The 11,684-nt window shown below is 31.9% G+C and overlaps 2 protein-coding genes across 2 annotated transcripts in view; one reads left to right on the top strand and one right to left on the bottom strand.

Annotated features, from left to right (window-relative positions):
• Window positions 1–2,660: 2,660 nt before the first annotated feature.
• On the bottom strand, window positions 2,661–5,442 carry LOC106770238 (factor of DNA methylation 5). The gene is made up of 6 exons (XM_022782365.1): window positions 5,382–5,442; window positions 4,814–5,030; window positions 4,264–4,547; window positions 3,563–3,703; window positions 3,200–3,418; window positions 2,661–3,116 (listed from the first exon to the last, which is right to left on the bottom strand). Exons 2-6 carry the CDS (start codon window positions 5,028–5,030, stop codon window positions 2,826–2,828), a joined length of 1,152 nt encoding a protein of 383 aa, XP_022638086.1. The 5' UTR covers window positions 5,382–5,442; the 3' UTR covers window positions 2,661–2,825.
• Window positions 5,443–8,065: 2,623 nt separating this feature from the next.
• LOC106770253 (TPR repeat-containing thioredoxin TDX) overlaps window positions 8,066–11,684 on the top strand; it is an 11,845-nt gene continuing 8,226 nt past the window's right edge. The window contains exons 1-8 of the mRNA XM_014656072.2: window positions 8,066–8,259; window positions 8,351–8,384; window positions 8,465–8,590; window positions 8,686–8,773; window positions 8,891–8,971; window positions 9,113–9,177; window positions 9,270–9,410; window positions 9,494–9,625. Coding sequence (XP_014511558.1) covers window positions 8,150–8,259; window positions 8,351–8,384; window positions 8,465–8,590; window positions 8,686–8,773; window positions 8,891–8,971; window positions 9,113–9,177; window positions 9,270–9,410; window positions 9,494–9,625 — 777 coding nt within the window. The 5' untranslated portion in view covers window positions 8,066–8,149. The remainder of the gene's footprint in view (window positions 8,260–8,350; window positions 8,385–8,464; window positions 8,591–8,685; window positions 8,774–8,890; window positions 8,972–9,112; window positions 9,178–9,269; window positions 9,411–9,493; window positions 9,626–11,684) is intronic.

The following is an 11,684-nucleotide window of genomic DNA, read 5'->3' as shown; positions in this document are numbered from 1 at the left end:
AAATTCGACCAAATTTTAGTTTGATCTCACTTAACTAAATTTGGTTGAATTTCGATAAAGGTTAACAACTTGAACGAATTTGACCAAATTATGACAAAACTTTGTTAAATTTGACCAAATTTCAGTTGTAACTGACTTAATAGAACTTCAATTGAGACACAAAATTCAACAAAAATCTTGATCAAATTCAACATAATTTCAACCAGAGTCAAATTCCATCACATTTTTTTAGTGGTCGAATTCAATTAAATTTCAATCATGGCTTGTTTTTTAAAATTTTTTACTCAAATCAACTTATATTAACCTTCAGTACAAACTAACATAGCTAGACTTTTATCTCGAACTAATTAATTTTAACTTTCGATCCATACCTATTCATCTTAACTTTGACTTGATCTACCTTTTAACCTTTAACCTAAAATAACTTCATTTAATTTTTAACTAAGATATAATTTTTGAAGTTAATTAGAATATTTTAGTCGGATAAAAACTACCTGAGTCTTAAAAAAAAAGTATTTGGAGAAATGAGCTTTTTTTTTTTTATTCTTCTCAAGAATCCCATTAAAGTGAGACTTATTCAAAAGTAGCTTATGACATCTAATTTTATACGAACAAAATCTAATTAATATTATCTTTTACATGCAATGTGCATATGCATACAACTTATATACACTTAAGTTTAATGTAAAAATTACAAAAAAACATTTAAAAGTATAATACATGGTTACACATTTCTATAAAATTACGTTTCTATAAGTAGGAATGAGTAAATTAACTTATAAACTGAGAGAGCTGAAGCAGTTCATAGAGTCATGCAGGTCCAATCCCTCACTCCTCCACATTCCATCCCTTTCCTTCTTCAAGGCTTATCTCCTCAGGTGTTTATGCCATAGGTGTGTTTAACCAGTCAAAACAATATTTTGACATGTTTCCAACAAAAGCATGAGTTGTTTTAATGCTTTCTTATCTTTTCTTAGTCTAGATTTTGAAATTTAAACATCAATTCATGGTCGGCAGTGATTGTGGCCTGAACTTGAAATAATAGAATTGTGGTTTATAGTTGTAAAATGTACTGTTATGGGTGATGGGCATATTTTGTTGGGTGTGGGGCCATCTGGTGTTTTCAGGGGCTACACCAGACCTTAGAAGAGGTTAGAAACAAAATAAGGAGAAAGTGATCTGAGAGACAAAAGTTATTACTATGACTTTGTCTCTTGGTTATTGTTGCTCTCTGTCCTATTCTGCATCTTGGTTCAAGCTTCACGACCGTTATACTATGTCTGCTGCTGTAAAACTTTAACTGCATGTCAAAGCTTGTGTTTTTATCCCTAATAGTTTTTACATCTTGCTTTTTCATTTTAGTTCCACATGAAATTTTTAGTTCCTATTTCGTCCCTTTCTTTAATTAGCCAGTGATCAGTTGGCTGAGTTAATGGCAATGATATTTGAGTTCGACTTTTATGTACATTTTTTTTATTGTGTTATTATCCTCTTATTGAAAGAAGATGAAAAATCCTAGAAAAAGTATATTACGTTAGTACATCTCCATTCTCTTTTTGGGTTTTTTCATTAAACAAAGAAGTTCGAAATATAAATTTGTCATCCTGCTTAATCCGTGACATCAACACTTAATGGATTACTCATTACTTAAATTGTGTCAACAAAAATTAGAGACAAAAACAAATAAATTTGTTGCTAATATTTTATCAATCTTGTTGCTAATATCTTTTATTAAATAAGCATGCTTAGATCAAATCTTAGATTCAAATATTAGCAATCTTGTTGCTAATATTTTATCAAAACCCAGTTTTTCAGTTCAGCAATAGAAAATGAGAGGTATAGGAAGAAAAATAGCAAATGAGAGGCATAAAATTTTAATAAAAGCCAACTATAAACCCTAAAATGTGACGGTCTGTATTTTTCTTTCCGTTGGTGTGATTATGATCTTATGACAGAGATGATGATAAATAAGAAGACTTTTTAAATCTAAATTTAAGCAACCAATTAGTTGGAAAATGAACTACCATTTAGTGTAAAGATATAGAAAAATGATTTTCTGACAAATACAGGTGAAGCCATCTCAAGGATCTTGTTCATAAGTCTGTTGGTTTTTTAACTCTGTTTTTTATTTTTGTTTTTATCTTTTGAGATACTCTATCAATAAAATCAATTCATTAATCAAACTATCTTTAATGATTTTTTTTATATTTACCCGTAAAAAATTCAGAGCAATTGATTAATTAAAATTTTGAAAAATATGATTTGAATTATTTTAACACTTTTCAACTTTTAAAACAAAGGTTTATCCTCTCATCTCCCACATCGCTTACCTCTGTGTTGATGTTTCTTTTTACTCTTCTAACCTCTTTATCTTGGAAATAAGACTCACCATTTAAAGTTAAAGCTTTTAATCTAGACATTTGACATGACTGTATAAAGAATTCTGTTTGTAAATTGCAAGTTTTTTCTTGCTGCATTTGAAAAAATTGATTCAGCCATAATTGCTAGTTACGTGCTTTATTCATACCAGAAAATACTTACATTTTTAAGTTACTAATAGCCAAAATAAAAACGAGTCTGTGGAAGTGATAATAAATCAGATTTGCATAAATAGGTCAGGTTCTCACAAAAAGTTACTAATAGCCAAATTCACAAGAGTGTTTAGAGATGAAAATAGACCAGATTTACATAGTTAAATAACCCAAGGCTATAACCCAAGGTTTGACCTAACAAAAAGTTACTATAGCCAAATACAAAGTGTGTGGGACCAGATTTACATAATTCTGACCTAACAAAATATTACTAAGTCACGCTAAACCAACCTATTAGCCTTTTGTTATAAATGGAGTTCCATCATCACAATCCTCACCAACCTCATCGTTCCCCATTTCTTTTTTTCTTCTTTTTGATTTCATTTGATTTATCATGAATTCAATTCCTTCTTTTAATGTAGCTCTCCTTCCTTTTTCTTTGTTCCAAATTTCTCTTACAATGAATCTTCCACTCGAATTATATTCATTCATTTCGATGAGAGCTGCCACTACTGCTTTATATGCTCTATAACCCAAATTCTCTTTCAATTCTATAAGATCTTCGTCATCTTCGTCTAAAACTTCCTAAAACAGCCAAACAATATTCATTATATTTATTATCTGTGTTAAGAGAATTTATCAAACATAAGTGTGAAAATAAATGGTACCTTTGACTTGCCGTCACTTGTTATTATTTTGAATGGATACCAATGAGAGTCCTCCACGTTCTTCTGCCAAAATGAACACACTTTCAAAGCTGCCTGATCTGCATCTTCTTTGCTGATATTTTTCCTTCCTCTGAAAGTTCTAATGAAAGGATCTGTATCTATCTCACCCACTCTTCTGACACAAATATTATCATAAAGACAAGATATCTCCGTAATTTCCTGCAATTAAACCACAAATAATGAAATGAACTTGGAACAAAATTGTGCGACCAACAGGTCCATAATCGTTCGTAGATGCATCACTCTATAATCAAATAAAAGCACAATTAAGAACCTCAAGACACATTAATATAAAAATCTCACCTCCATTAATTTCTTCCGAGCCTTCTCGAGCTCATCGTTAATCTCACGCTCTTTGGTGATTAGAGCTTGATTGAAATCTTTTGAATTTTCAAGTTCTTCTTCAAGCATAACCACCTTTGCTTTGAGTTTTTCATAGTCATCCTGTTGATACCATTACTAATATAAGACTAATTTCTGATTATTGAGAGAACCAGATACCATTACTAATATAAGACCAATTTCTGGTTATTGGAGAGAACCAGATACCATTACTAATATAAAGACCGACTTCTAGTTATTATGATAGAATCAGACTCTCCACTTTCCTAAATTTACAGAACTTTCAAAAACTATAAAAAAACTACTAAAAAAACTGGCCATGCAGACTTTATACTGAAACAACAAAACTATCCTTTAGACACTTATAAGAGTCTGTCAGTTTTTATTCCTTCTATAATAAACCTTCCCCGTGAACCTATCAAAATCTTTTGACTCTTCTACTGCCTCCTGGAGCTCAACCTCTTCATACTTAACCTGTTGATAACATTACTAATATATTATTCCGAGACCAACTTGTGAAATTAGAACAGATTACATTATAATTTAAACTCATCCTTAGAATTTATCGAAACAACTTCATGGTTCTACCTCATTTTGATAAAAAGAACAAACAAACTTCTATTGAATTTAACATAAATACAAAGACTCTGACTACCACTAACCTTTCGAATTTCTTCAGAAAAATTCTTCTTCTGTAGGTCATTCAGGACTTCACTTTCTTCCAGCTCCCTCATGATCCGCCCATTCTCCTCGGTATATTTTCTTATGACCCGCCCATTCTCTTCAATAAGTTTCATTGTCATCCGCATATTCTCCTCAGCAAGTTTCAGCTTATCAGTTAATGCCTTACTCTCTGCCAATTCCTTTGTCATTATTTCATTCTCTTTCCTCAATCGTTCCAGCTCACGACTCATGTTAAAGTTCATAACTTTCATCTCTTTTAATTCTGAAATCTTTTCAAAGTTATGTTTAGCTTTTGAGGTTCAAAACACATGAAGCAAGCATAGCTATATTTCAATGATTTATTGTACAAGAAACCAAGAAAAAAAAAGAAGCATTAGAAGAACAAGCATAACTTACGAAGGGTCAGACAGTAATACACCCTAATTTTCCAATGTAATGAAAAATTATTTAAATATCCAACGAGTTTTGGATACAAATAAATTAAGAGTAACTATAACAACTACTCATAAACAAGGAAAATATACATACCTTTCAGAGAATCCTTATCCATTGAAATTTCTCTTTTGACTGTATTTAGAGCCATTCTTAAAGTTTCATTAAGTTGTTTTGTCCCGGCAGTCCTCATAACATGTGTATCTTCCAAATCAGTAATTTTTTGCTTTTGGACTTCAATTAATTCCTTCATGTTCTCATAAAAATCAATATTTTTCTTGCTCGTAGACGCATCACGTTTATGGTTCGCCATCTGCAAAATGATACAAAATTAAAAGCTCCTAAATGAAAAACTAAGTAGCTTTTTTTTTTTTTCTGACAAAACTAAATGACCAACACATGACTGTTAAATTAGCATTCATTCAAAGCATGAAGTATGTACAGGTGAGTATACACACACTCCATTGAGGTTGTGCGAAATATGTTTGTTATTAAACCATAAAAAGAACATACGAGTAACAAAAAGACAAGAAGATATATTGATAAACATGAACAAAAGCATTGAAAGAGAAAACAGAAAAAAAGATATCAGAGAAAAATAAGTAAAGATACAAGAAGAATAGAAAGAGATCAGAGAAAAAAAGTAAAGGTACAAGAAGAATACATGAGAGAACAGAGAAAGAAAAGCAAAGGTTCAAGGAGAAGAATGCAGTGTTTCATATGGCTAATGAGAACCAAACACCTTATTTATTGGCTAATGAGAACCAAATTCCTCAGTCACATTCTTTAAATTTAATAAATATATTTTCTTTTGTATATATTGTTCCAAACAAATAAAAAGTTAATTACGTATTAAAAATAGTATTTAATATTTATATATTACACTAATAATTATTATCTCAAAGCTGAACCTTTTGTCTTCCGGATTTCCTAAAACTCTGCGTTCTGTGTCTGATTATATTTTCAAAGTAAATCCTTATCCTGAAAAACTCTTGGTATCGTATAACTTTTTCTTTCTTTTTCTCCGCCACCTTTCAAATCAATCAATCATGTAGAAAAGAGAAATAATCAATCAGCTTCAGTGTTATAAGGGCTCATAATGACCAAAAGATATACTTTTTCCTCTACTGTGTTTGTTTCTAGAATGTACTCATTTCCATTTATTAACATGAATTATTCACTCTTTCCCTCACGTCAAATCTTAGGATACGAACACGAAGCACACTCATAAATTTATCTCTCACAATCACTCTGAACAATAAATCTCTGGATATTCTAGGTGATGAAGAATAAGTAAAATGTTAGAAATTAAATTGTTATACGAAGAAATGAAAGAAACTTAAAAAGTAGCTGTGGAAATACAATAGAAAGATTTCAAGAAAAATGATGAAAAAACATGGAACTCGTCTAACACCAAACATGCAACCACAAAGCAAGAAAATGAAGGAAACAATGTGAAGCCAAAATGATCAACTAACATTCTTAATGTCACTTTCAACATTAAAGAGTATTTGAGTGTATGTCAATCATTAGGAATATCTTATCGGCATGTAATTGAATATCTGAAATGGATGTGAAAAAATGAAGAGTAACTCCACAATGCATGTAAAAAAATCTCTTCAACCTTGTCCGAGACCGAATTTAAGTTTTTCCAACACATCAAAACTTTGATTTGTTGCATATCATGTTATCCAAACAACAAAAACACCATAATTTACTTGTTTGGAAACAAATAAAGCATAAGTGTTTAATTCATTATGCTATCTAAACACACATTCTCTCTCTATATTGAAGATAGTGAGTCTCATTTAGTTACTTTATGCAGAGGTATCAATTTGATCCTATGGCATTAACTCAAATTTTTTGGGCCAAAAAAACTCAGAGGAAAAAAAATCCTCCAATTGAAAAAGCCCGGCCTTAACTCACATGCTTTGGGTAAAAAAAAAAAACTCATAGGAAAAAATCTTCCAATTGAAAAGCTAATGATTAAAATGTCCACGAAAAGTTTTATGAATAAAAGTCAACCGATAGATTTTTTTATAAAAAAAATACTACTTTCTAAAACATATTATTAAACTTTTGATTTAGGTGTCTTGTCTTAATATTTAGTTTAAATAGACTAATCACAATCTTCAATCGAAATTTAATTAAGATTCATTTTAAGTCTAAGATGACCAATCTTAACTTGAGTCAGAATTTACTCAATTAAATTTGTTCCGATTTGATTTGAGAGGATTTACCTAAATTTTGGATAATATTGACTGAGTTAGATTCGGCTAAATTTAAGTGAGATATAATCAAATTTGGCCCATTTCAATTAGGATAATTCGCTCCAAGACCAATCCAGTCAAATTTTGATTGTGGTATTTCGTTAAATTTAATCGAATTTTGGTCAGGGATAACTCAAAAAAATTTGACTCATATTTGATTATGACTAGCTCGATCGAATTCCACCAAATTTCAGTAACGGTGAACTTGAATAAATTTTATCAAATTTAGGCCATGACCAAATTCGATCGAATTAAAGCCGAGTTTGACTCAGTCAAATTTTGATAAGGGTCAACTTGGACAAATTTGACCAAATTATGACGACTTGACCGAATTCAGTCAAATTTTAGTTGTAGTCAACTTAACAAAATTCCAAAAAAAAAACTTGATCAGATTCAACCTAATTTTGACTAAGACCAATTTGATCACATTTTTTAATGGTCAAATTGATCAAACTTCAATCATAATTCGTTCTTTAATGATTTTTACCTGAACCAACTCATAATTAAACCTTCAGCACAAACTCACATAGTTAAACTTTATCTCAAATCATTCATTTTAACCTTCTATCTATACTCGTTTATCTTAACTTTGACTTAATCTACCTATTTTAACTTTTAACCTAAAATAACTTAATTCAATTTTTAATTGAGATATTATTTTTAAAATTAATTAAAATATTTTAGTGGGATCAAAACCACCTGAGTCTAGAAAAAAAATATTTGAAGATATGAGTTTTTTTTTTCTTCTTCTCAAGAATCCCATTAAGACTTATTCAAAAGTAGCTTATGACATCTAATCTTATACGAACAAAATCTAATTAATATTATCTCTTATATATAATGTGCATATGCATACAACTTATATACACTTTAAGTTTAATGTAAATTAATTACAAAAAACGTTTAAAAGTATAATACATGGTTACACATTTCTATAAAATTACGTTTCTATCAGTAGGAATGAGTAAATTAACTTATGAAAATAATCGAGATTGATATTTTATATGATTATATGATATAATAACAATAAGACAAATTTGGAAGGATTCGTTAATTATAAATTATAAATACAGCAAAGTTAAAGGTGTGTTGGAGTTAAAACAGTGGATCGGACGGAACCCTATATCGGAGTGTCTGTTCGGCGGAGAGAGAGAGAGAGAGCATGGAGGAAGAGAAACTGAGAGAGCTGAAGCAGTTCATAGAATCATGCAGGTCCAATCCCTCACTCCTCCACATTCCATCCCTTTCCTTCTTCAAGGCTTATCTCCTCAGGTTTCGCTTTCTTCCCATTTTTCATCTCTTTCTCCCAATTCTCGCTCACTCGCTCATTCGCTCATTCGCTCACACTCTCCCTCTGCTGCAGCCTCGGTGCTCGCATCCCTCCCCAACCCAAAACGGTGAGCCTCCCCTTTCCTTTTCATATTTTCTGAATCAATTTTGGAATCTCCGTTTTTTATTACTCACTCAACTTATGCAGGAACCAGGTGATTCTTATGAGGAGAAGCCAGACCCTCCTTTATCTGCTCAAGACGACCTTGTAGAATCTGATATAGAGTTGGATAATGCCGATGTTGTTGAACCCGATAATGACCCTCCTCAAAAGGTATTATATATCGTGTATGGTTTGTGCGTATAGACTCACTGCAATGCCTTCCACGTCTCAACAACTCTGTAATTTAAGCTGTATTGCTATTGCAGATGGGAGATCCTTCTGTTGAAGTGACGGAAGAAAACATGAATGCTGCTCAACTAGCAAAGTCAAAAGCAGTCGATGCTATCTCAAAAGGCAATTCAATTCATGATTACTTACAGTTTACTATCTCTCTCTTAAATCTCTCAACTTAAGCTTTTTGGACATTCTTTTTGTTTGAAAATTGAGTTTTTTTTTTTAATGATTTTTTAGGTAATTTGGACGAAGCACTGGACCAACTGACAGAAGCCATTTTGTTGAATCCCCAATCAGCTATACTTTATGCTACAAGAGGTACGCATTCTCTCTGTGTATTCCTACCAGAATCAAACGCCTTTCGATAAATTTCTTTCAGTATTGTTTTCTTCCCACTTTAAAGTTTATTGTTCGTTTGACCCTCTGTATCATTTGGAAATCTCGATTTCTTCTTTTCAGCTAGTGTCTTTGTGAAACTGAAGAAGCCGAACGCTGCTATACGGGATGCTGACACTGCCTTGAAGGTTTATTTCATTCCTTATCTCATAGAAATATGGTGTAAAAGCAATATCCGTGCCACGAGTTTCTGTACTCAAGGGTGTATTATTTGTTCCAGATTAACCCCGACTCAGCCAAAGGATACAAAGTTAGAGGAATGTCGAGGGCTATGTTGGGACTATGGGAAGAAGCAGCAAGTGACCTTCATGTAGCTTCAAAGTTAGATTATGATGAAGAGCTAAGTACGGTACTTAAAAAGGTAATTTGCCTTCTTTCGACACATGAAACCTGCAGAAGGAATCCTTGTGCACTTTGTAATTGTATTGTTTTTTTAATGGACAGGTTGAACCTAATGCCCGCAAAATTGAGGAGCATAGAAGAAAGTATGATCGCTTAAGAAAACAAAAGCAGCAGAAAGGAGATCCTATCAAGACTGAAGCTTCTGTCAAGAAAGAACAAGAAACTGAAGCCCAAGTAAGTATAGATATATTTTCAGTGATAGAACGATCCATTTGGAAATTAGGGTTTGCGGTATGCTATGAAGCCCTGATATTCCAAAAATGAAACAAATATCAAGAGCGTACATGATAGGGTACATATTGGATGCTCCTTGATGCGTGTATATACAAGGAATATTGCTAATCTTTTAAAATTTCGAGATACAATCCAATACTTTGAATGGGTCTACATTTGCCTAACATTCCAATTTTTCCTTTGTGTCATTAAAGCTACAGTTAAGGTAAGCAATAAAATAGAGTGAGGACTTCTCAATTCATAACTAACCAATTAAGGATTGGTTATTGTCCTTTAGTTATAGTTGGAAGCAAATAATAGTTAATCTCAAGATCATTTTCAAGCATTATTTTTCTAAAATAAAAGAATCTAGAAAATAGATTGTTATATAATGATATATATGTTATAGTTGGAAGCAAAGAATGGTTAATCTCAAGATCATCTTCAAGCATTATTTTTCTAACATAAAAGAATCTAGAAAATAGATTGTTATATAATGATATATACGTGTGTGTTTGTGTGTGTTTATATAATGATATTATCTACCAGCAACATATGGACAAAATTTCATTGGTTGTACTCTTCCAATATAATTTAGATATCATTCTCTTTTTAAAAACTGGGTAAAATCTTGGCACTGTTTTACTAGCTCTACGACCTTCCAACTTCCAATATGTATGGCTCTTTGGGTGAGAGTCTTTATCATATTATCTCATTGGCGGACTAGTAGTTCAAACACTATTTTTTACACAATTTAAACTCTTCAAATCTATCTATATAATTTGAAATAAGGTAAGATATTTTCTAACGAATAATTACTTACCATTTTTAGTAGTACTCTCTGTATGTAGTAATTTCGCCAACCCATATTAATACATGGTGAGCTTCTTTCCAATTGAACTATTCTACTGGTGATATATTTCATTACAGTGGAAAGTACAGACTAATGCATTCTGAAGTTCACAAGTGCAAACTATTCCATTTTTTGTCAACATGTTACGTCAACAATATTTAAATGTTAGCATTGTTCAATGGAAGCTAATACCTTATTATTGCATTCATCTTAGCTAGTTTGTTAGTGCATAGGAGAACAAACATGATAGAAGTTGTCTATATTAAAACTATACTTATTCACTAGAGTATCAAGTATTTTCAGAAGCAGTAAACTGAGACTGGCAGAATCGGTTAAACTTCTTGTGCTCTTGGGGTGCTTCACTTGAGCTCAATCATCTGGGATTCTTGTTTTATGGGGATGATATTTCTATTAAGTCAAAGTGTCGTGCTAGATTAAAGATGGCCTATTCAGCTGCATTGGGTGAAGATTTTCTTCCAGTGGCATGCTGAAGTAGTTTCTTAGTTTTCCCCTTTGTTCTTGCAAGAGATCAATACTTGAAGTTAGGCTAAAGTCAAAAAATCTACTGCCAAAGGTCTTTCCTCTCTTTATTAGTTGAGCTACTTCATATCCTTCTCTTTTCTTTTTTCGTTAAAAGGAGAGCCAAATGCCACTAACCTTTTTTTCTGATTCTATTCGTGGTAACTCTATCTAAGGTGCAAGTATCATACATATCATATATTGTGTATATTAAGATTTTCCCAGACAAAACATTAGGGAGTTACAAAAGCAAAATAAAGTAGAGGCCATAGTAGAATGTCTGATACTGTTAGTTTTGGTTACTGGCTCCAAAGAGTAAGGTTTATTCATTTTTATATTCCACAGGTTGTTGAGACTGGAGATAGGGTCCCTAAGATATAATGATAAGTAAATTCCTGCCAAGCATGCTATAATCTAGGTTTCCCTATTGGCATGTACTAAGGTTCCATTGCGATCATAAAGTAGACAATCAGACATGATAATACTAAAAAATAACTTGATTGTGATTTGTAACCCTTGTTATGAAGACTGATGACTATAAGGATTAAGCATTGTGTAACAAGAATAGATGAGGGAAATGTTCTAGAAGCGGGAGAAAAGACTAAGGCCAGCAGACACAACCAAGAACAGGTGGCAGCACCTTATGGA

This window comes from Vigna radiata, chromosome 1 (assembly GCF_000741045.1).
Source record: "Vigna radiata var. radiata cultivar VC1973A chromosome 1, Vradiata_ver6, whole genome shotgun sequence".
Classification (NCBI taxonomy): Eukaryota; Viridiplantae; Streptophyta; class Magnoliopsida; order Fabales; family Fabaceae; genus Vigna; species Vigna radiata.
This window is presented reverse-complemented; position numbering and strand designations above follow the sequence as displayed.

Coding starts and splice junctions, on each gene's coding strand:
- LOC106770238 (XM_022782365.1), bottom strand. CDS start 5,030: ATGGCGAACCATAAACGTGATGCGTCTACGAGCAAGAAAAATATTGAT. Junction 4,548..4,813: donor GGATAAGGATTCTCTGAAAG/GTATGTATATTT, acceptor AAAAGATTTCAG/AATTAAAAGAGATGAAAGTT. Junction 3,704..4,263: donor TTTCTGAAGAAATTCGAAAG/GTTAGTGGTAGT, acceptor TGGTATCAACAG/GATGACTATGAAAAACTCAA.